This window comes from Cebus imitator, unplaced genomic scaffold (assembly GCF_001604975.1).
Source record: "Cebus imitator isolate Cc_AM_T3 unplaced genomic scaffold, Cebus_imitator-1.0 Scaffold81, whole genome shotgun sequence".
Lineage (NCBI taxonomy): Eukaryota > Metazoa > Chordata > Mammalia > Primates > Cebidae > Cebus > Cebus imitator.
In genome coordinates, this window is record NW_016107396.1 from 2,865,280 (window position 1) to 2,889,514 (window position 24,235).

General features: G+C 40.0%; 1 protein-coding gene across 3 annotated transcripts in view; it reads left to right on the plus strand.

Moving 5' to 3' along the window:
- Positions 1-24,235, plus strand: part of ARHGAP18 (Rho GTPase activating protein 18) — a 197,661-nt gene that overhangs the window by 43,624 nt on the left and 129,802 nt on the right. Inside the window, exon 1 of one of the 3 annotated variants that reach the window (XR_001826694.2) lies at positions 18,242-18,456. The exons of 1 other annotated variant lie outside the window; for it this stretch is intronic. Coding sequence is in view for 1 of the 2 variants with exons in the window: in XM_017533283.2 (XP_017388772.1) it covers positions 18,344-18,456 (113 nt within the window). In the remaining variant the exon portion in view is untranslated. Of the gene's footprint in view, positions 1-18,241; positions 18,457-24,235 lie in introns of those variants that run through there. One more of the 3 variants, XM_017533283.2, reaches the window with a different exon arrangement.

Sequence of the window (24,235 nt, forward strand, 5' to 3'; positions counted from 1 at the left end):
CCTCCCTCCCTCCCTCCCTCCCTTCCTTCCCTTTCTTTTGCTTTCCTTTCCTTTCCCTTTTCTTTTCTTTTTTCTTTCTTTTTCTAAAGCACTGAACATTTGTAATTACTTAAGTCCTTTTTTTACCTCATTCTTTTATGTTGCTTGTATTGATGGCTCTCACAGTCTTCCCGTTCTTCCTTACTTTGACTAACTGTTGGTGGCTCTCCCTGCTAATGTTCTGCGGTATTTATCTGGCCTGTCTCTGCCTCCCTGTGAAATATCAGAAGGCTCTGAGACTGCAATGAATTGTAGCTCTGCTTCTAAGCCTCAGCCCACCAATATTTTCTGGATATCATGAGATTACGAGGGCCTCCCATGGTAGGGTGGAGTCATGGAATGAGGATATGTCAGTGATGAAGACAAGTTGTCTGGGTGAGACTTGGTTTTGGATTGTTGCTGCTTTTTGTTTGTGTAATCTGAAGCCAGTTGCTTTTTTTTTCCTTATTCAAAATGGTGGAGTGTCACATGGTTTGGAGCTGATTACATGTACTAACATAGTAATCTGAAGCACCTAGCGAAGCGCCTGAAATATAATAGACACATTAAATGTGAGTTCCCTTCCTTTTGGAAGACAACCTGGTAAAGGAGAAGGCTGGCTTTGCTCATGACATGAATTTCATTTGTTTGCATTTATCCTTCTCAGTTACCAAGCAGTTTTTGCTACGGAGGGAATATTTTGTCTTTTAGCCAGCAGGTGGCAATCAAATTAAAGCTAAAAATTCACCTCATTATAACAGGTAAAAACATTGTCTTTTTTCATATTAATACTTGATGGAAATGACAGGTGGATGACAGACATTTGGCACTGAGTGGAGTCACCTCTGACGAAGGCATTTTTAACACGAGGCCCTAGATACGGAGGATTGGTTTTCCTAAAGCTGCTTTTGATTTCAGTACCTGTGTATCATTGTCATACTCCTCCTCAGAGGCTTGTCAGAGGAGTCACCCAGATTTATGCAACACCGTGTTTAAAATAATGAATCTATTCACTTGATTTGGCAGTTTAAAAAGCAGAGTAAAAAGTGAAGCCATCAGTTGATAAAATAGAATGGCTAGAATAATACTATTTTATATTCAATCTGGTTTTATGTGAGTTTTTTGTTGTTGTCCCACTGAACTTGTGTGTGATTTTTAAACAAAGAACACCCTTTGAATGAAAGGTGTAAGCAGAGAAGAACTCTCTGTAAACTCTATTTTGGAGTCTTAGTTTTTAATCTATAGAGTGAGGATAACATCATTTTCTTCTATTGTTGTAAGGATTAAAATAGATGATAAACGAAAACCACTTAGTATGGTGTGTGGCACACAGTAAGTGATCATAATAAATGATACCATTTAGATCACTTATATTATTATCAAAGAATCGCTAAAGATAGAAGGGAGCTGAGAGCTCATATGGTCTAAATAGCCCTTTAGGACATGGAGGCAGAGAAAAGTTAATTTGCACGGAGTTATAGAACTAATTAGTATCCATATCAGTTCTGGAAACCAAAATTCCTCAAGCTGCTGATCTTTTTCACAGTGCTACCCCTGGATTAATTATTAGTCCTGGCTGGAGGTGGATGGTATGAAGGCATGGTTATCAGGGACTAGGGTTATCCTCTTTTTATGGACGGTGGGCAAGGTAGTGGGAAGACCAGGTACTATGATGATTGCATTTGGTTGAGGTGTCATGACTGGCCCACTGTCCCATGATATAGGCTGCTGACATCCTTTGAGATAATGTCAACTCTAAACAGTAAAGGTAAACTCCTAATACTAGCTTCCTTTTCCAAAGCAAGTCCCTACTAAGCTCTTTCTCTTAACAGAAAGACTGTACACATTAGCTGTTGTACTTCATGATGTTCAGTTATGTGATTATCAGAAATGACTAATCATCACCACCACCGTGCACGTTCCAGGGAAAAGAGTTACTAACCTTCACTTGCTAAAGCTGCCACCCTGTAGCTTTCTTAAGGAGTTGCAATTTCCTATAGAAAGCCTTTCAAGGGGTGGGAGGCCAGGGGAGCAAACATTTCCCCCCCCCCATTTGTTTTGCTGCTCGTCACTCCTGACTGTCCAGTATCTTCAGAGGTCAGGAGTTTTGGGACACTGTTCTCTGAATCTCTTGGCGACTGTCACCATCACACCTATATGTCCTGCCAATGTACAAAGTGTGGTCTATCACACTGCCAGCGAAATTTGTGCCATAGATATACCACAGACCCATCATGTGGAAGCTTAAAGGTGTTCAGAGGTCCCCGAGAGCAGCACAGCCCCTCATTTTACAAATCAGAAAACTCAGCGAGATGTCACTGGGCCATCACATCTTGAGGGATCACAATGGTTTTTACATCTGTTTTTTATGCAAGTAGTTATACTCAACAAAGATAATATTTTGGTTGTCCCAGTTCTAGTTGAAAATGTTAAACACCTACATAATTGATGGTAGTACAAAGCTACAAGCAAAAGGCTTATGTTCTCCATGCACGTGTGTGTATTCTGTGGCAAATTTGTCCCTTCCTTTCTGGGATTTCTTTTCCCATTTCAGAGGTCTCCTTGACTCGGATCTTTGTTACATTGATGAGGGCTTGAATTTACCACACTTCCTGGGACCAGGGAGTGATTAAAATAAAGTCTGAAGCCCAAGGGGATATTTCAGGTATAGGAGAAGAGAGACTTGGGTGGGTGGAACATAATCTCCTTCCCAGAGATACTCAACTCATACCAAATAGATGGCTACTCTGACCCCTGTAAACCTTAAGAAAAGATCCTGATTGCAGGCCTGTTTCCAGACCAGATACATGCAGCAAGAAGGTACGAGGGATGTTTCCGGCCCTGGAATAATTTCAAGGAGCTAAGTTAATAATGTCTCCAGTGTCTAGGATTTATAAAGCAAAGGTCTTCTAAAATTAGATACTTGTAATTTATAATTAGGCTAAATTATGGTTGTTGATTAGTGATTAAAGTAGTAGTTTAATGCTGTGCTGTAGAGAATCAAGGACTTCATGTTTTTCTCTTGATGCAATTTTATCATGGATTCTGAAGCTCAATAAGATAAAGACAGGTTGTGACTATTGACAAATTAGTCATTGCTAATGTGATAGTGGTTCTGGTTTCTTTAAGAGGGGAGAGGTAAAAGCAGAGTGAAATGATTATTTTCTCTTGCTGTTTCAGAGTGGATAGCTGATGTTACTTTTCCTTCACAGGTAATATAGAGTTGTATTAATAATGACTGATTCAGTACAACAGCTTATTTTTGCCACAGACTTCCAGCATTTATTTTATCAACCAGAGAACTATTCTAGCAAGGATTTGAAACTATCTTATTTCTCTATTATGCTGTTCTCAGGGTTGACACTGACCCATCCACCTCCTTTGTGGGAATGCAGAGCCCTCGAGGCATTTACTTGTGTCCTTGGCCAGATCAGTGGCTTTTTGGCACTCTGGCATACTTGCTCAACAAATGCTAATGAACGACTGTGTGCCAGATGACATATTGAGAGTAGGGAGATGGGTGGAACTCCCTGACCTCAGGAAACATACAGTCCTATGAAGTCTGGGGACATGTGTGTATGTGTGTACACAAGAGAGGGAAGGGGGTTATCAGAAGTATAAATAACTAGAGTACTACCTGATAGCAGAATAAAGGGCAAGACGCATTCCATGGGAACATGTTATAGGTGAAACTGTCATACTTTGAAGTGTTGTTCATACTTCAGTAATTGGACCTTTCTAGAGAGTGTCTAAGGGGGATCTAAATTAATAACCAGCTCTTTCTCATGAGAAATGAAGGCTGTCACTTTTTAAAAATGTTAGGCTATTGTATCTGTTCTAGCAGTACATGTCTAACTAAAGATGCCTAAAAGAACAGCCTCATACCCCTCTTATGATGGGACAGAGTACAGAGAGTACTCTGAAAGTAAGCAAGAAGGCAAGTGCTTTGCTACTCAGCAGACTCCAGTCCATGGGGATTTACTTACTGGGACCAAACATTATTTTGATTTAAGAGTGGGTCACCTTTGGAACAATCCTTTCTTATGGACCTGGAATTCATTATAACGAGTTTCAATGAATCTATGGAGAATCTATGGAGCACTTACATGAATAAAATATAGAGCTCAGCTAATTTTGTATTTTTAGTAGAGACAGGGTTTTGCCATGTTGGACAGGCTGGTTTCGAACTCCTGACCTCAAGTGATCCACCTGCCTTGACTGCCCAAAGTGCTGGGATTACAGGCATGTGAGCCATCATGTCCTGCCGACACCGCTTTTTGAATAGATGTCATGAACAGCATGTTTTAGTAAAAAGGTCAGATGATTGAAGTAGAGTCAAGAGACCTGGGTTCAAATCTAAGCACTGTTGGCATTATCTCTGACAAATTGCTTAATCTTTCTGACTAATCTTTCAGTTTCCTCATTTGTCAAATGGAGGCAATAGGGTAGAAACTATTTTAGAAGACAGAAACAAAAAATAGTACAGAATAGCATATAATTGACATTTTAATAAATGCATATTGTTTTCAACTCAAGGATTTAAAAATTTGAGCCCACTAGCTTTTAGCAAGTTCATTATTCCATCTTATTCATCAATGTATTGCCATCACTATCAGTATCACAGTGCTTTTCACTAGTGGTACATGCCACAAGTATTTGCTGAATGAATAAACTGCATAGGCAAGGAACACATTCTCACAGAACAATAAACAAATGAATTGGCAGTATTTATGCCATGGGTGATATTTTAGAGCCAATTTGGTAACCGTCACATTCATCCAGGAAATAGAGAGTTAAGAGACAATCCATAACTATCAAAACATAGTTAGAGGTTTTCTTCTTTTATTAATTAACTTGAAGTTTGCTGCATCAATTAACGAGACAAGTAAGTGGCTTTGATATTCAGAAATGAATGACTGTGTTTCTAACACATGTCTATCAGGCTGCAATAAATTCATTGATTGGTGCAAAACAGAAATCTTAAAGGAAGTAAACTGAGTCATTGCCAAGTGATCCAGGGCATAGCAGGTGGTCTCTAGGGCCTGCTCAGGGCTTCACATGTACTCCTAGAAGACACAGAAAACACATCTTAACAGGACTGTGTCAGTGAAAAGGCTAAGGTGCAGGTCAGCCAAGGAACAATCCCAGAATCTGTCCAGGAGTCCAAAAACCAAGCCAAGGAACGTGATGGGTACAGGTGGTGACATGCAAAGTCTGGAGGAATCCAGGCCTAGGCAGGTTCCAATAATCCATGTCCCATTATAAAGACTTCTGTGCCAGTCAGAAAGGCAGCAAACCTTCTTAAAGGTGACAAAGGATAAACAGATGAATCCAGGGTAGGAGTTTTCATAATAAAATGGATGCTTTGCATTTGATGTCAGTTACTTGTGTGTAATAAAGATGAAGAGGAGCTAGTGACTACCTGCAACTAACTTGACCTTTGTATTTGCCAAGAAAAAAAAATGGACAGCTTATTCTGTCCCTGGGAGAATTAACTACTCCATGCTTTGTGGATCCTCTTATCTTTGCAGTCTTGTATCATCATATCTAGAGCTATTTTTTGGTATACTTGCTGTCCCTGAAGGTCAATACAATGCTAAACACAGAGTAGGTATATGTTATTGACTGAATAAATGACTCTATCATTTGTTAAAGATTTGAAAAACCTGGTAAGCCTTAAAAGAATGAAGTTTGTAACTTTTGGATGACATTTAAAAATTGGTTCTACTTGGGCATTCTATATCTGTCTCCAGTTGATTCTAAGATGTATATTTATTTCATTCACATGTAAACTTCTCTGAAATTGGAGTGCAACTTACAAATGGTTCATAATATTATTGGTAGTGGGTTTTTTTTTCTTTGCAAGCTGTTGGCAAAATCATGAATGGTGGGTCTAACAAGTGACCGATTTCTTAGATTTGGTAATAACTAATAATAACAAAACTAAGCTCACCTTAACAATGCATATTCTGCTTTGTATACAGGATAGGATAATGGGAAAAGCATGAATTTTTGAATCAAAGATATTTTATTCTGAATCCTAGATCTGCTTATTTTTTTTTTTAATCTAAGCAATTTGAGCAAAGAGCTTGTCCTGCTGTTAATCTTTGAGTTGCAGTGTTCTTGTCTATATGATGGGAATAAAGCATTCCATTTTAGGGCTTTGGCAGTAGGCAGACGTTCAATGGACAAAATTCAGTGAAAGCCTGTTCTTCTCTATCCCTTCCACAAGCATATTTATACCTCAGTACAGCTTTGGTAGGCAGGAATGAGGCATTTCCATTATATGGGTGCAGAAACAGAAGTTTAGTGGCATGAATGAGTGAAGAGAGAGACCTCCCTAGAGCCTTTGATTTTTCCAATATTCCCTAGTGTTCCATTAGACCTCTCAAAGGTATCTATTGACATAGGTGAGAGCTTAGCTACTCTTGTGTTGAATAAATCTCCTTGGGCTGCCAATGTAGCAGTTTTACACAATAACTTACTAACAATGTCATACACTACATCCTTTTTGGAAAGGATTTTACCTCTTGCCCTCATCCTGTAAACAAGGATGGGCCTCTATTTAAAGAAGAGGAAAAGGAAGTGAGGGGAAGGATATTATTCACCTGGCTTAGCATTTTTTGGAGCAGATGTTTTCCTCCTTTCATTGTTCACAGAAAATTGGTTTGAGGTCATATAAACCAAATGTTCAAAAAAACTGTGATCCATAAATCAATTCATACTATTCTTTTGCTTGGATAGAGCAAAACTATGAGGATGGATTGAAAATTAAAGATCAATACTAAAACCTCAGAGCGTGGTGTCAACCTGAAAGCAAAATAAGTTATCAGTATTATACTGTGATAGAGCAATAGACAGTAGGTATTATACCTTCAGGCCTTAAACATCCAGGGTGGAAGCATTGGTAAGTTCCTGTGGAAATTGCTTTTATGTTTTCATGGTCTAGCCAGAAAATCTTCAGTTATGATTTTTTTTTTTTTTTTTTTATCTTTAGCATTTTGTTTTGTTTAATAATCACATTTAGGCTGCAAATGGATCAAGTAACAAATAAACTTATTTCCGTAATATAAAATATCCTCAAACCAAAGGGAAGATGATATGGGTACCTATTACTGGAAGTTGCAGTTAGGCTTCTAGGTGAGCCTAGCCTCCTTCCAGCCTCTACAAAAGCTGGCTATACCATCTTGGGCAACCAAATGACTGATGCTTCTTAGAGTGTCATCATCCCTCTGTTGTCAAATAGAGAATTAAGAGAAAAAGAGATCTTAAAGAGCTCAAAGAATGTCTAAAGCTTGATAGATGTTAGCAAATTCACTTTTCTGATCTTTCTTCTCTGCCCTCCTTTGCTCTGCCCTTAACTCTGTATCCTTGATGAAAAAGTTCCCTGAAGTTTTGAAGTTTAATGGACTCACGTGGACTCCCAGTATGAAAATTAAGCAACCCTGAGAAAAGGGTAAATGCAGCACTCATCAATAAGGCAGACACAGGAAAAACCCTTTGGACAACTATTTCTCTTGGGGAAGGCTGCCTAGAGATCTAAAACTTCAATTATGAAAAGAGAGTTTTCAACAGTTTCCCCACCTACTGTCTGCTACCACACACTTCAAAACTATATGCCTGAGGCCTTCCTGCTGTGTGGACTATCAAGGGTCTGTTTTCTGACCATTTGTCAGACATTTCCATTCATCTAGGGTAAAATCCACGGGATAGTTTTGGACTCCCTCTTTCATTCCCACTTCCACATATCTACGAGGTCCTGAAGATTCATTCTATTGCTGCAGTGGGTCTTTGCATTGCCCCTGCTGTGTGTAGCATGGGCTGGGGGAGACAGTGAAGCAGGGATGGATCTGCCCCTGCTGTCCTATCTTTGCAGTCTCCTAACTGATACGTTCACTGTAGCAACCTCCTACCCCTCTTTTCCTCCCGTCCATGGCTATTTATTCTCAGCCATCACTGTATTTTCTCTTTGTGTAGATCTGATTATGTTACTATCTTGCTGGGTCACCTTGGATTATTCCCTACTGCTATGGAATATAGATGAAATACTTGCAAGGCACTGGATGTCCCTAAACGTCTGGTAGAAATTTATGTATTTCTGCGTTGGATCTCCCAAGCCTGCCTCCCCTTCCCCATCCTGTGTGGTTCACAGCACTTTGTGAACATACCTTGACCTTGGCTTCTTTTGTTCCCCCTCCTTATGAAAAGCCCTGCTCTACCCACCCTAGTTCAAGATATAGTGTATTAGTACCTGATGTGTATTTATTAGCATTTTCTCTAGTTATAAGCGTTTAACACCGAAAACTTATGGGAAAATCACATATGCCTACTACTTTAATTGTGAAACTTTAATAGATTTTGGAAATATTTACAACTAAATGTTCACTTAGCAATGGAGTATACTTATTTTTGCATTTATGATTTTATGCTTGATGGCATAAATAGGCACACATTTGTCCATCCTAACTGAATATAAACTCCTGGGGGCTGGATTTTTGTATCCAATTCATCTATTCCTCTTACAGCTATTTGATTGAAGTGGATCAGTGACTCTGTGTTATGACCCCACTTGTGACTTTGACGGTGGAACTGCAGATTGATAGGGAATTATTTTTTTAGAGGCAGGTCTCCTTGTCCCCCTCAAAGCACCTGAGGAGACCATTGCTGGCGCCTGGTACCTGCTCTTGGATGAGCTGAGGAGTCTCAGACAGGATCGTTTGGTGGTGCTTGTTCAGATTGAGATGGTAGAATTTTTACTCTGGACTGAAACTTTGAACAAGTCTTTTTAAGAAAATGTTTGATGATAACTCTACAGAATTTCTTTTTATATTCCTCTAATACGTGAATGTTCCCAATAGACTGCATAAAGTACTGTAAAGGTAGTCTCTCTTGAAAGAAATGAAATCACAAAGGGCTCTGCCTATTTCACTTTGTTTTCTCCAACTGATGTATTCAATTGCCCACCACGGTTTTATTTTGATGATCTTTGCAAGGTTAAGACAAGTATTACTTTTGAGCCTGGCAGACATAGTAAGGAGAATTCTGATAGATGTCTCATTTTTGTGACCCCAAATGTGGCTCTCCTGCCTTGATTTGAATGCTTGATAATTTATAGTGATATAAATTTCCCAGAACATCACAGAGTATGATTTAAACTCAAACACTTAGAATGTTATATTTACCTTCTGGAAAAAATTTTAAGACTACTTCAGTAATCTACCATTGTCACATCCAAGGCACTCTCTTCCCGCTCTTCTTTGCCCTCATGCCAATTGTGATTAAAGCTTTTTTAAATGAATATATCTAATCTACAGTGTTTACAGGATTCTCTGTATATATAAAATGTATTGTGACGTGCCTAGAAGGATGATAGCTAGATGGAATTTTATTATGTTTATTGTTATGAATCCTTACTTGTAGGAATATAACATATCTGGTATTAAAAATGTAATTTTATTATTGGAAAAGGAAAAATATGTATCTTATAGACTTTTAAAGAAAAATATGAAGATGAAACATAGTTACTGGGAAGACAGGTTGATGGAAAATAATATATTTTTTACTCTTGTAGTAGAATTTGATTTTTTTTTTTCACTGTTTGAATTATAGACAATCTTCTGAGTTTTTGTCGTTGTTTTTGGTAGGGGTGTGGGGGGGTGGAATAGAAATTTTGAAGACGTTATTTATGATTGAGTCTTAAAGCTTTGACATGGGTTCTTACAATAGTTATTTTGATAGAACCAGGGAGTGTGTGTTGAGGCAGTCTTTGAACTGGAGCAATTTATGCTGTAAGAAGGCATTTTGGTGCCAGGATATGGAGGCTTCCTCAAATCTTACAGTCTTGGCTCGGTAACCATTTGCCTGACCAGCTGTTGCCTAACCTTTGTTTCCTTAGCAGCTGTTTCTATGAAAAAAGATATTTGGACTAGATATAGATAAACTCTGGACAACCTCAGCCCCATAATTTTAAGTCTCTCTGTTTTAAAATTTCAGAAGGCCAAGGTCCTTGTGATTATAGCTGTGTTCTTTGAGCCTTTGTAACAAACCAGCTAGCCAAATTATTAAATAGAATGAGGGAAATAGCCTTTCCAGCTATTTTCAGAGTGTATTTCAGGAGTACAAACCATTTTGGTGCTAGGATATTATATAAAGAGCTCTTTCTCAATTAGAGTAAGGTATGGGGCATTTGGGTGAAAAGCCTTTGCAGTAATATCTACACAGCGATTCTTAATCTTTTCTGAAGGCATGGAATCAGTTGAAACATGGATCTCAGTTCCAAATATATATATATGATCAATCATACTCAAAATTTTGGATGCAATTTATTTATTTTACTAGAAATTTATTTTTGCATAGAGAAAGGTTATATGCATTGCATATAACCAGTGAAGCAAATACATTATACCCAACAAGGTAGGTAAGTAAATTATATTTGTCAGAGACAGAGTACAATATTTCTTAATTTTAGCTTTCTGTTAATTGTAAGATGAGTCAAGTTAATTGACTTTTGGGAAATAAATCTTGCTACCATATCAAAAAATCTGAATGATTTTAAGGTATATACTATTTTATATATGTTAAAATCTGTTTCTTAAAATTGAGGGAATACAGTACAAAATTTGTTTACCTATAGCTCACCTATTTGAAAAAAATATAATGATTATTTCCAGAAAACAAAAACCCCAGTGGTCACAATGGTCATATAAGAGACAAAGTAAATTCTTTCCCAAATAAATTTCAAGAAAATTCAATTTTTCCACAAAATAATGTGTGTGAATGTATATATATTTAGTTAGTTTTTGAGACAGGGTCTTGCTCTGTCACCCAGGCTGGAATGCAGTGGCTTGATCATGGCTCACTGCAGCCTTGACCTCCTGGACTCAAGGGGTCTTTTCTCTTCAGTCTCCTGAATAGGTGGGACTACAGGTGCACGCCACCTTGTCTGGTGAAAAAAAAAAAAAAAAAAAAAAAAATATATATATATATATATATATATATATATATATATATACACACACACACACACACACACACACACACACACACACACACACATAGTTTGTTTGTTTTTTTGTAGAGACAAGGTCTCGCTATCTTGTCCAGGCTGCTCTCAAACTCCTGAGCTCAAACAATTCCTTCTGCCTTGGCCTCCCAAAGTGCTGGGATTTCCAAGAGTGAGCCACTACACTTGGCTATATTTTTAAAAATATTTTGCTTTCATTTTGCTAACAATAATTCCTGAAAACCTTGGTTCCCAGAAGTCTATAGTTGTAGAGGAGACTAGAATTCACATAACCTGCTGGGCATGGTGGCTTCTGCCTGAAATCCTAGCTACTCAGTGAGGCTGAGGCAGGAGGATCACTGGAGCCCAGGAGTTCAAGACCAGCCTGAGAAAAGTAGTGAAGCCCTGTCTTAAAAAAAAAATAAAAATTAGATGGGCATTGTGGCACATGTCTGCAGTCCTAGCTATTCAGGAGGCTGAGTTGGGAGGATCACTTGAGTCCAGGAGTTCAAGATTACAGTCAGCTATGATTGTGCCACTGAACTCCAGCTTGGTGACAAGAGTGAGACCCTGTGTCAAAAAACAGAGAAAAATTCATGTAACTTGCTCTGCTAGATACAAATAGGCCTATGTCAAGGCTGACTTATCTAGAATCTTCCCAAGGCCCTGAGTTGAAGTCGTGTCAGGAAGCCAGGAATTGTTACTCTCCCATTTGTCTGAGTAAAAGCCAATTTGAAAAAAGTTATCTTCACCTTCTGAAGATTTTTGCTTACAGGTTTTTGCTTAAGAAGTCATTGCCCATTTCTGTGCCAGCATTCAATTATGGCATTAAAAATTTTTTGTCTAGTATTTGTTTCCAATCTCCGCTGACACAATGCTGCTTGTGCAAAACAACTCTGCTTGTTCTGAGTCTTTAAAAATGAAAAGATTTAATCATTCAATTGACCAGAAATAATTACTATTAAATACGCTACCTCCCATGTCCATTAAATTTCCCTTCGAAATTATCTTGAGGGTGGGTTTTTCTTTTCTCTTAAAAACTAAAACTTTTCTGTAAAATACAGTCATACATATCTAGATACACTCTAGAAAATTAATGAAGCTTTGTCATAAAAGAGAATACTAATATTTTTCTATTGTTTCTTAATACTCCATTTTAAGACGTTAGTAATTAAGGCCCAAGTTCTGATGATATAGATAACTTACATGGCCCTAAAATAGCTGTTTTTGCTATTAATTTGCACACTTGTGGAGAGCAATGATCCATGATGATATGTGAATCTAATCTCTTCACTAGAAAACCAGGTGTGCTGGCAAACATTTAAGATGCTCCATTTGTAAGCAGGGTACTAGGATTCCAGAAAAACTTGGCTCACCGTTTTTTCCCCTCTACCTTCAAGAAGAGAAGCAGAAAGCTTCACCATTTTTGATGACATTTCTAGCACTGAAAATACCCCAATGGGGTCAGAACATAGAAATTATTATTTGATGGCATTTGTGCAGTTTTATCAAGTATTTTGGTTAAAAAAAATAGGAACTACTTCAAAACATTAGAAAAACTGCTTTCATTTTAGACTGGATAACCATGATTTAAAAAGAAATGCCGGACATGGTGGCTCACGCCTATAATCCCAGCACTTTGGGAGGCCGAGGGTGGTAGATCACCGAGGTTAGGAGTTTAAGACCAGCCTGGCCAACATGGTGAAACCCCATCTCTACTAAAAATATAAAAATTAGCCGGGCATGGTGACATGTGTTTGTAGTCCCAGCTCCTCAGGAGGCTGAGGCAGGAGAAAACCCAGGAGGTGAAGGTGGCAGTGTGCCGAGATCGTGCCACTGCACTCCAGCCTGGGTGACAGAGCGAGACTCCGGCTCAAAAAAAAAAAAAAGAAAGAAACATGGCTTCCATTTTTTCTTTTTCTCCTCCAAGCCATGAATCAACTCATCCCTTTCCTTAGATCTATAGCTTCACCATTCTTCCTCACAGTGGCTGCTTTTACATAACAAGGGGATAAGTATCCTTTGTAATCTACTCCAGGACAAGGCCTTTTGTATTTGGCAAATCTAATACTGAGACAATTGTAGATTTTTTAAATAGAACCTTATATTCATAAACAAAATTCTACTTTTCTAGTCTGCATTAGCTTCCAGAATATACTTCATCCTTCCAGTTGCAAGCGTTTATAGCATGGGTCTCCATACTGTTTTTCAATAAAGAACAAACCAAAAGAAAAGTTAGGGTCATGGCACTTTTTCTTGGATAATTTCCAGCTTACGCTAGTTTTGATATGAATGGCAGATTTGTCATGAAGTTAAATGAAGTTGAATCTTCAGAGTCTGGTCCTTGCATAAGGCCTCATCCAAGGCCCCATAGCTAACAAATTCTGGAAGCTTTGGGTTTCACACATCTAATCTGCTTTTGTAAGAAAAAAAAAATTATCATAATGATCAGAGTACTTTTTCTCACTTCTATCAGTGGAAACAAGTTTAGGTATAATGGCATAAGGATGATGACCTTTTAGAGTGGTATATATATTATGCCACACTACCCCTGTTATTTGAAATAAAAAACAAATTTCAAAGTACCAGAAAAGAATTGAATATAAATCTCCATAGCATTGCATTTATATCAATATTCCATTTGATTAAGGACCTTAGGTTTTCTGTAGATTATTTTACTTTGTTATTCACATGATTCTTTTCAGAAATAAAATAATGTCAACTCTAGGGCAGCTGTAACCTTTATAATGCTTAAAGGCTCAGGCTCAAAGATCACATAAACCCAGGGTTACGTGTCCTGGTTCTGCCAACTGCTAACTGGATGACCTCAAATTCCTCATCTCTAAAGTGAGTGTAATTCTGATTTCTATCCCTTGTGGTTGTCGGGATGATTAAAGATAGACCGTGTGTACCATGTCTAGCAAAGAGTAAGCACTCAATATTAGCTGCTGTAATTTATTGGTAATAAACTCTTTGTAAGAAACGTCTTTTCTAAACTATTGCCAAAAAGCCTAAATTAGCCTCTGGCAATAGCAGTTACAAATTATCCCAAGCATGGCTAGTATTTTCTCCCAGGAAGAGCAGTTAAGAAAATAACTTGAAGAATAATGCAGACATTTTTAGAAGCTGTCCAGAGAAAGGGAAAAGGAATGTTTCTTGTTGTTCCAGGGGCAGAAATAATAACCATGAGTGTAATTTCCAAGGAAATAGTTTGAGATTCTGTATATGGAATAATTTTCGGTCACAGTACCCTAGCACATAGTACCGTAGTACCCTGTAATTTCCAAGGAAATAGTTTGGAATAATTTTCAATCATAGTACCCTAGCACAGAAGTAGCTACCTTTGTAAGCTGACAAGAGTTATTCATAGGAGGTCCTGATAAAACATCAGGTGAGGGATGTTAAGAACCCTTCCTCTTCATTAGTGAATGCTACTTCATACATCTAGGCTTTATAACCTATGTAAAACTTCAACTTCACCGTCGATGATTAATGTATTCAAGTTCTTGTTATGACATAATCTTGAAAATTGGGTTTAATTTTGCCATTTGAAAGGTCATTTTTCACATGGCTTTTGTACCTATATAGTTTTTCGTCATCACATAGAGACTGTGTGTACATACTCTCCTTCGTTAATTCTTTTTTAAAGAGACTTAGACCAATTGAGGAAAATTTTGACAAAGTATATGTTGGTTGCATTGCATGGCACCATTCAAATATAATTCCATATTTGCTAAATAGGCGCCTAAATCAATATATGAAAACCAGCTGATAAACTCTTCCCTACCTCTAGCACTGAACTGAAGAAAAATTTTTTCATTGTTTTTGAATATGGGTGTCAAATTGTCAGAGGCTGCAGTACCATCTTCACCCTATCTTTAACAACCTATTCGGGTACATAAATTACAGCTTCCTTTTCCCTCCTCTGTCTCTAGTACACCCCATTTAAAGAGAATGAATGAAATGAATGTTTAAACTGTCTTGATGTTGTTAATTACTTTGTGAGATGTTTCATAACAGGAAAGTGTTTGGCATGCACTCAATAGCTTGGAATATTAACATCTTCAAGGACATGAGGTTCTCAGTGTGTGTTTAAAATGGTTGCGGAAGGGAGTAAAAAGTGTTTTGTCTTTTTTCATAATATTTGTCTCTCTGCAAAAGAGAGATAATGGTATAAGGGATGGACATGAGCTAAATCTTAGTACAGCTTACGGTGTGAAATAAGAACAGCTTTTTTAAGGGACCATACTGGTAGTTAGATTTGCTTCCTTGATGGGATGGGAAAATTCTGAAAACATTTTTAATCTACTTGAGCAGGTATCTGAGGCCATGCACACCAGGCCACAGTACCCTACCAGCTCTCTGCCTGTGATAGGCAATACACTTAGACCAGCAGCAACAGGACTTGGTGGGAGGAAAGGAGAAAAAGCTCAGAGGATTTTCAGGTACTTGAGTGCTAAATTAGAAGGATTCAAATTTTACGTACTAAGCTATGTAAATCAGTTTGTATCACATTTGATTTTCTCCCTCACAAAAATTAAAAACTGTGGTTATTGCAAACCCAAATAGTACCTTGACCTTGTAAAATAATTACATTGCAAACTGTACATTGTGATTTTTTTATTAAACAGGTGAAAAGATCATAATTAGGCAAAAATATAACTAAATCATTGTGTTGGCTGTAACTGGACAAAATCTTCATCACAAACTGTCACGTAGGGGCACAGTGCCCATGGCTGCCAGGGGGCATGGTTGACATTGACAGGCTAAAGACATAGCAAAGGAGGAAGGGAAAATAGTAAAAAGGAAGACAGTAAAAAGGGAGGTAGAGGGAAGTAAGGGGGAAGAAAAGGGTGGGGTGGAGAGGGAAGTGCAGAAGAAAAGAATTTCCAAAAGATAAGATCGTGATTCGCATATGTTTGCATTTCAGAGCAGCTACATTAAAAAAAAGAGGAGTAGATGAGCTGGGTATTAACATTTTTTTTCCACCCAAAGACGTTGAAAAGACAAAGCACATATACTCTAATTTACTTTAATTTTTGGGTTACTCTCTCTAGAGTTTTACTTTTGCCTGAACTGGTGAACATTTCATCATAGGTTAGCACTGGTGTGTGCATGGGAACTGCTTATCTAAAATGACCAATTTTAATATAAAATTTAGTAGAATTTTAAAGGATCCTTTAAATTCTTTCAGTTTTTCCTCCCTTCAGTGTTTACTGAAGGCCCAGTAGGTACAAAAATTAAGTAAGCTGTCAGAAGAGAAAGGAATGAGAGTGGGTCCGGAAGGAACTGTGTTTGGCAGATGAAATGACTTGTATGAATAAGGCAGCAGGAATGCCCAGTGATCTGTTCAAAAGCCTGGAATGGGCTCTGCTAGCAGTGGGGAGCCAATGGTGGTTTTTAAGCAAGGAGAGGGTTCATGAGGGCTATGCCGGGGTGTGGTCATAATGTCAAAGCAATTTAAAGGAGGTGACAAGGAGATGAGCTAAAAGGCTGTTGTAAGATTGGAGCTAAGACTGGAGTATAGGGTCCAGGCGTGGTTGAGGTCACGGGGATAAAAAGGAAACAGCAAGTGAATTCCTATGGATGTGGAAATGGGAAAGTTGCACAATTAATTGTGCAAGGAGAGGGGAGGAAGACACAAATTTCTTTTAAGGAGGACTTTTGTAAATTAAAGAAGATTCAAAAATAAATTTCAGATGCTTTGAGAGTATGTAAGGATGAACAAATTATTTCCCATGACTGTTTTAAATAATGAAAAGGTATAAGCAACAAGTTTATGTATTGATGGAATTGAAAGCTTGTTCATGGGGAATTCTAGATAGTTGGATGAATCCTAAAAATCTAAAAAAACCCTTCAGACTACTAGGTATGTTGAAAAGAGTAGATGCTGTGCGTGGTGCCTCCTGCTTGTAATCTCAGCACTTTGGGAGGCTGAGGAAAGAGGACTGCTTGAGCCCAGGGGTTTGAGACCAGCCTGAACACCACAGTGAGACCCCCTCGCTCCACAAAACATAAAAAAATTAGCTGGGTGTGGTGGTGCATGCCTGTAGTCCTCGCTACTGGGGAGGCTGAGGCTGGAGGATTTCTTGAGCCCAGGAGGTCAAGGCTGCAGTGAGTTATAATCACCACTGTGCTCCAACCTGGGTGACAGGGTATGACCCTGTTTCAAAAACAAAACAAAAAAAGATTTTTTTTTTCTTTAAGTGGAAGAGGTAGGGGGAGAAAGAACAGAGCTGTCTTTTGTGTTTATGATGACTTTTGAAGTTGTTTCTTAATCTGCAAAACGAAGAACAGCATACTGGTGGGGAAAAAAAGGGAATTCAGCCTAGAATTCTGTTCAGATCCAGCTTCTGGCACTAGCAACCGTGTTATCTTAGTGAAGTTACTTCACTCATGCCTCAGCCTTACTTTCCTTGTGTTATGTATACCTTAGATGATAGTGATATCAATCTTGTAGGGTGTGTGTATACGTATGTGTGAGGGAGTGTGTGTGTATATGTATGTGTGAGGGAGAACTGAATGGAATGAGATAGTACATGTGAAACAACTGTCACAAGAGCCTGGAATAGAGTAGGTACTCAGCAAACGGTAGGGACTGCTTCTGTTCTCAGCAATAACGCTTAACAGAGCCTTGGTAGATCTGTCCCTTTTTGGTGCTGAAGAGTATCTTGATAAAACAAGACGTACATTTGACATTGGCTTTTATGTGAAAGACGACATTCCCGGACACACAATAATTTTCATGAGGGCATTTCTAGCCGGAAGCAAGAGGTCAAGCCTTTCTCGTCGGCTGGATGGCACAGTTTTGCCGCGGGGTTCGTTGGTTTTTACTATGGTTCATTTTAAGGCTGAACGTGAAGGGGTTAAGAAATGCTCTTACTCATGTTACATGAAGTAGCAGAAATTATCAGACGGAAAGGGGAGTTGGGGAGGGAAGAAAAAGGCTCTGCAGTAACTCATGACTTCCTAAGCAAGACGGCTGGTAGTTACAGTGAAGAGCTGAATATACGTATTGGCAGTTTAATCTATTAGACCAGACTAACTCGGGGGTGGCTGCAACCCGTCCCTTCCAGCCGTCACCTCCTTTCACCGAAGCCGCCCACAGTGGAATTGCCCCGAGCTTGAACAATGCTGCGAGTGGCGGCTTCTAATTGGAGAGGCAGGAAGCGCTTCCCGGGACAGGCCCCGCCCCTCCCCGTGCGGCTCTCCAGCCTGGGGGGAGGAGCTCGCCGATGCTAATGAGCGAGTTGCCGGGCGAGACAGGAACTTCTTTCCCGGTCTCTGTGTCAGGACTGCAGAAATTATGCCCCTTCTCTCACCATGAGCTGGCTCTCCAGTTCCCAGGGAGTGGTGCTAACTGCCTACCACCCCAGCGGCAAGGACCAGGCCGTGGGGGGCAGCCCTGCCAAGGGAGGGGAGGAAGCCACCTCGAGGTAAGCCTTTGGAAGCTGAAAACAAAACCAAACCCTCTGACCTGCTCCAGGAAAAAAGTGACAGGGAAGTTGGCGTGGGGAGAAGGGAATTCCATCCGCACGTCGAACCTAAGCTCATGCCGCAGCCGTAGCGACGTTCGGCGTGATTTTTATGTACTTTTCATCTCACCTAAGTCCAAGTCTGAAATAACCCATATGATTACTGGTGAAGACGGACAAGAGGGAACCGGGGAGACGGCTGTATGGGCTGTCAGACTCGGTGTTTAGCAGGTGCATTTGCACATGCTGAAAGATCAAATGAGTAGATCTGAAGCACTTCCTTTTCTATGAAATGGAATTCTTGAATGGGCTCGAGGCACTGCCACTGGAACTGTTAGTTGGGAACGTCTGCCAAAAAGCAGGGAGGCTGTTCATTGTACTGTACAAGCTGTTGTTGTTAGAGTGTTGTTTCCCCCCCTCTTCTTGCTGAAAGCAAACCTCTTAGGCAAAAAGCCCAAGACACTGGCCTGTGGCAATATGTCTCACATTCTTTTGTGTGTGTGGATTTTTTTTTTTCCTCCAGGCTTTCAAAAAGGAGTTTTTGTCAGGAGCTAGCACGCTGCTGCCGGAGTGAAATGTGGTTAATGTTAATTCACTTTACAGGCAGAGAGGGCAAATGTTCTATAGACCACTGAGACGCAAAGGGTGCCTTTCTCCCTATCTGTGTACTTTGTTCTGCTTTTTAAAAATTCCTTTCCCTCCTTGATGACCTTCTCACTAACTGAACATTGCTACCTCCATCAAGATCTAAATCGTAAATATTGGCCTAGAAGATTGCAGGAAGCAAGCACTAACCTAATAGCCTAGAACACTAAATTAGTTATCAGTAAGCACATTTCCCTCCTCAGTGCTTAATGTGATAATAAAACTTTCTTTGTTCTTATGTGACTTATGCCTGTGCCTTAAGCTGAAATAATGCTGCCTTTCATTTGTTTAAAAATCCCCAAATACGAGGGAGGGAGAAAAATCAAAGGAATGGCTGTAATACTCGGTATTAGACTCCCAGCTGACCGGAACTGTTTCTCACATAGCATCCACAGTATGTATTTCATTGAAGGAATTCATTTCCAAAGATAAAAGAGATTTGCTGCTTGTGCCTAGCTGTGTTACCATTTTGTTTCCTGTTGTTTTAAATGACTTAATGCTAAATCATTAAATCAAGAGATCTTGAAGTGAAAAAAACATTCATTTTTCTGTAATGTATTAGTAATCTTTAAGCAGTAAAGCAGCCTGCAACACCCACCCTATACTCAGCCATAACTTGGATTCCACACAGCAGTTAAAATTGCCAAAATTATACAAGCCCCGCACATTCTCCAATGACTTTAGGCTGGGACGGCCTGAGGATCTCAGCTGAATCTTGGATCTTGATTGTGCGAATGGAAACAGCCTTAAGGACTGTGAGTCCAGACCTCTCATTTTCACCTAGGGCTCAGACCAGACCCCAGGGATTAGCTGAGTTGTTGCGAGGTCTGCAGTTCTAGGCCTTTGTCTGGGGCTGCATCTCCAGCTCTGGAGACTCATTATTCTGTGTTTGCAGTGTTGCAGCTTGTGGTGGGTGGCCCATACTTGATGGCCTGAAAGAACAAGAGAGGGACAGACCATTCTCAGCCTATGCTGAAGCAGAGCCAAGAGGCACTAAGGTGGCAGGGTGGGCAGCTGTCCACACAGCGAGTGCCCTGTGTGGGGCCACAGCTCCAGGTCGGCTCCTCTGCTGGCTGGCATGTAGCCGGCCCATACCAGCCTCAGCTTCCCACCACTGACTTCGTTCTACTGGTCATTACTGATATTGGCCTGAGAGGATGGGAGCCTGGTTTGAGGGCAGAGAGGAAGGAGGGAGTAGGGCAAGTCTTCACTGGCTTTTACCCTTAAGCAAAGGGTAACTTATCCGATAAACTTCTTGTTTTGGGAGACACCCTGTTAATCCAGAAGGACTGAGATACTGGAATCTGCATGGAGGAGGGGCTGGATAGAAGGAAGAAGGATTTAAAGGTGGGATGGGATCAGTGGTGACTGATCACCTAAGAATGGTGATGGCAGCTTGGAGGCTGAACTGGACTTGGGCTTTGGCTGGGCTGGTCAGGCGGTACTTATAGCACTGGGAAGCTGCTCCAAGGTGCAAGGTTGATGGTTGACGCCTATTTAAAGAAGTTCTCCAAAAAGTAAAAACGAAACAAAACTCTTAAAAAGAGGCTACAGTAGGCTGGGTGCGGTGGCTCACACCTGTAATCCCAGCACTTTGGGAGGCTGAGGTGGGTAGATTGCTTGAGCTCAAGAGTTGGAGACCTGCCTGGGCAACAAAGTGAGACCACCTCCACCCCCTCTACCAACAATACAAAAACCAACAAACAAAAAACATGATAGTGCACTCCTGTGGTTCCAGCTACTCAGGAGGCTGAGGTTAGAGGATCACTTGAGAGTGTGGGCGGAGATTGTAGTGAGCTGAGATCGAGCCACTGCACTCCAGCTTGGTGACGGAGTGAGACCCTGTCTCAAAAAAAAAAAATAAATAAATAAATACAAATAAAAGCTAAGTTAAATCTGCATTTCCTCCTACCTATTTAAAAGTTATAGGAGAGAGCACAGAAGTACAACTTTGCTTATCACAAGATTTTGTTTGTAAGTAATATGTTCTTTAAATTATGGAATCCAGTATTTAGTTCGAAGAGATGAATTCATGTATTTATAATGCCATTTATATGTATGTGTATGACTTAGGATATTTATTGAAAATGTTTGATTTTTAGCCTAGCCTTACCAAGTCCCTTTTTATTACCATGTGGTCTTTTGAAAAGCTGGGGTAGTGGAAATTAATATTTTTGGAAGTACTTTGTTAGCTAAAATTTCCTCCATTCTGTGATCCCTCTTTATCAGAACGCATGCATTGAATGTCAGATTATTGCATTCACTGAATGTCCACTCCTGGTTAGAGCCTCTGAAATATTTATAGAATCCTGTTTTTCTTTTGTAATGTTTCCTCCTCAAAACATGAGGATTTGAAGAACTATGTTAACATGAGTTGTTATGGCTGACTTGTACACAGTTGAATGTTTCCAAAAGAAACCACTTTTTATGAGTAACTATATTTATAAGACTTTGTTTACTTGTTTTTCAAGCAGGCTTCTTAATATTTACCTTTTTTTTTTTTTTTTTTTTTGAGACGGAGTTTCGCTCTTGTTGCCCAGGCTGGAGTGCAATGGCACGATCTCGGCTCACCGCAACCTCCTCCTCCTGGGTTCAGGCAATTCTTCTGCCTCAGCCTCCTGAGTAGCTGAGATTACAGGCATGCACCACCATGTCCAGCTAATTTTTTGTATTTTTGGTAGAGATGGGGTTTCACCGTGTTGACCAGGATGGTCTCGATCTCTTGACCTCGTGATCCACCCGCCTCGGCCTCCCAAAGTGCTGGGATTACAGGCGTGAGCCACCGCGCCCGGCTCAATATTTACTTTTGAAAAGAATTTTTTCAAAGAATATTGCATTTTGTCTATTCTTACTGTTCTCTCTTGGCTTTCTCATTTTAAGAAAAATGGTTGTTTGCTCTGTATATTTTTTGCTAATCTTTTAATACAAATATCAAGTAATCTTTTTATTGGGCCTTTTAACTCCTTAACTACCTAAATGAATTGATGAATGAGATATTTTTATGCCTTCTGTGAATAAATGTATGGCATTCATCATGTAAGGTCTTGTTGACCCAAGCTGGCATTGGCATTGGGTAGGCAGAACCAAGAGGCACTACACAGAGGTGACATAAACCTGGAAACCCTGGGTTCTGGGGCCAGCCTGCCTGGGGTCACATCCCAACTCTCTCACTCATTAGCAGTGTCACCTTGGAGGAGCTATTTCTCTACCTATAAATTGAACTTCATAATAATACCTCAATGAGACAGCTAAGTAGGATGAACTCTGTCAAGCCCATAAAAGAGTGTCTGGTTCGTAGCTAGCTGCTACTTTCCTTAACACTAGGTAAAGAAAAGGAAAGAAAGGATTGAGTTTTGCAGCATATAGAATATTCTCTCTTGTTTGAAAAGCATTTTCCTGAATATATTTTGTCATTTGTTAAGAAACCTGGGCATGATCCAAATGCTTAAAAATGACATATTTGAGAACGAACCATAATGTAAAAGTTTATGCCTTTGAAGTCTGAAAGACCTTAGAAATATCATTTTTTGATCCACAGCACCATTTATGATTTGAACTAGTAACAACTGCCTCTACCAGGCCTGTCTTGGGGGCACGGATGGGCATTGAGGTCTGCAAACGTTGACTCTATGGCAAGATGGAATGTGGGTGGATCCTCTTGTGGCAGCTGGACTCACTCCTGTCTCCATACTTCCTTCCTCTGCTTTAAGAACTCCTACTGCCCAGCATGCCAAATGGAAGAGGGCTATCATCTTCATAAGCTTATCTCAGTTCTTGACTTGTTCATGTCTCACCTATTCCTTGGTTCTGCAAGCATAACCATTCAGTCATTCCACATGTAAGAGCTGTTAACTGCATATCAGGCAGTTGTTTAAATATTGGGGTTGTAATGGGGGAAATAAACCAGACAAACACCTGGGTGCAGGGAGGGTAACCTGGAGGAGAAAACAAAGACCTGTGCGGGTGAGGGGTGAGCCCCAAGATATCTCGGGGCAAGAATTAGAAGAAGAGCTTTTAAGGCAGAGAGTGGGTAGGGAGTGTAGAAGGCATCAGCCTAGAGTAAGTCTGAAGCCAAGCACCCAGAGAGCAGAGAGCCCTGCATGGCTGCAGGGGTCGGGGTCAGGGAGCGGGAGGAAGAAGAAAGCAAGGAGGGAGTTGATAACCTTATAGAACATTTGAGGACTTGGGTTTTTGCTCAAAGTAAGATGGGAAGCCATTGAGGGAGTGGGTTTTGAGCAGTGGTGGAAGAGAGCACATTTATTTTTTATTTTTCCTGGGGGGTGGGGGCGAGAGCACATTTAAAAGATCCCTCTGGCTGTTATATTGATTATAGAGTATAGAAGCAGTGACATACTCAAGATGTTAAGGTGGTAGTGGTTTTGGCCAGGTTTTCAGTTGTTTTGATAATGAACAGGGTGAACAGTTCAGTCTTTTGATGTTTGAGCTTGTAGGAGATGGATAAATAAGAATATCTGAAGATTCTTGCAAGGTTTTGCCCTAAGCAACTTGTAAGGATAAAGGGATCATTAATTTAGATAGGGAAGACTTGCAGAGCTGTATAAGGGGGCTGGGGTAAGTTGAGCAAGACATGAAGCTCAGTTTTGTTTTGTTTTTTTCAAGACTGAGGCTCTCTGCGTTGCCCAGGCTACAGTGCAGTGGCGCGATCTCGGCTCACTGCAGCCTCCACCTCCCAGGTTCAAGTGACTCTCCTGCCTCAGCCTCCTAGTAGCTGGGATTACAAGTGCCTGCCACCATGCCTGTCTAATTTTTGTATTTTTAGTGAAGATGGGTTTTCACCATGTTGGCCAGGCTGGTCTTGAACTCCTGACTGCAAGTTATCCGCACGCCTGAGCCTCTCCAAGTGCTGGGATTACAGGTGTGAGCCACTGTACCCGGCCTGAAGCTCAGTTTTGAGAAACAGCTTTTTGAGATCAACATTAAAGGAAGAACACGGCTGTCTGTCTTGGTTAGTTCAATGTTTTGATATGAATCTTCCCAGTATTTTAAAAACCTACTAGTATGCTATTAATAAAGTTTCTTCCTTCTGAATTTGTGTACTACCTGAATACACACACACACACACACACACACACAC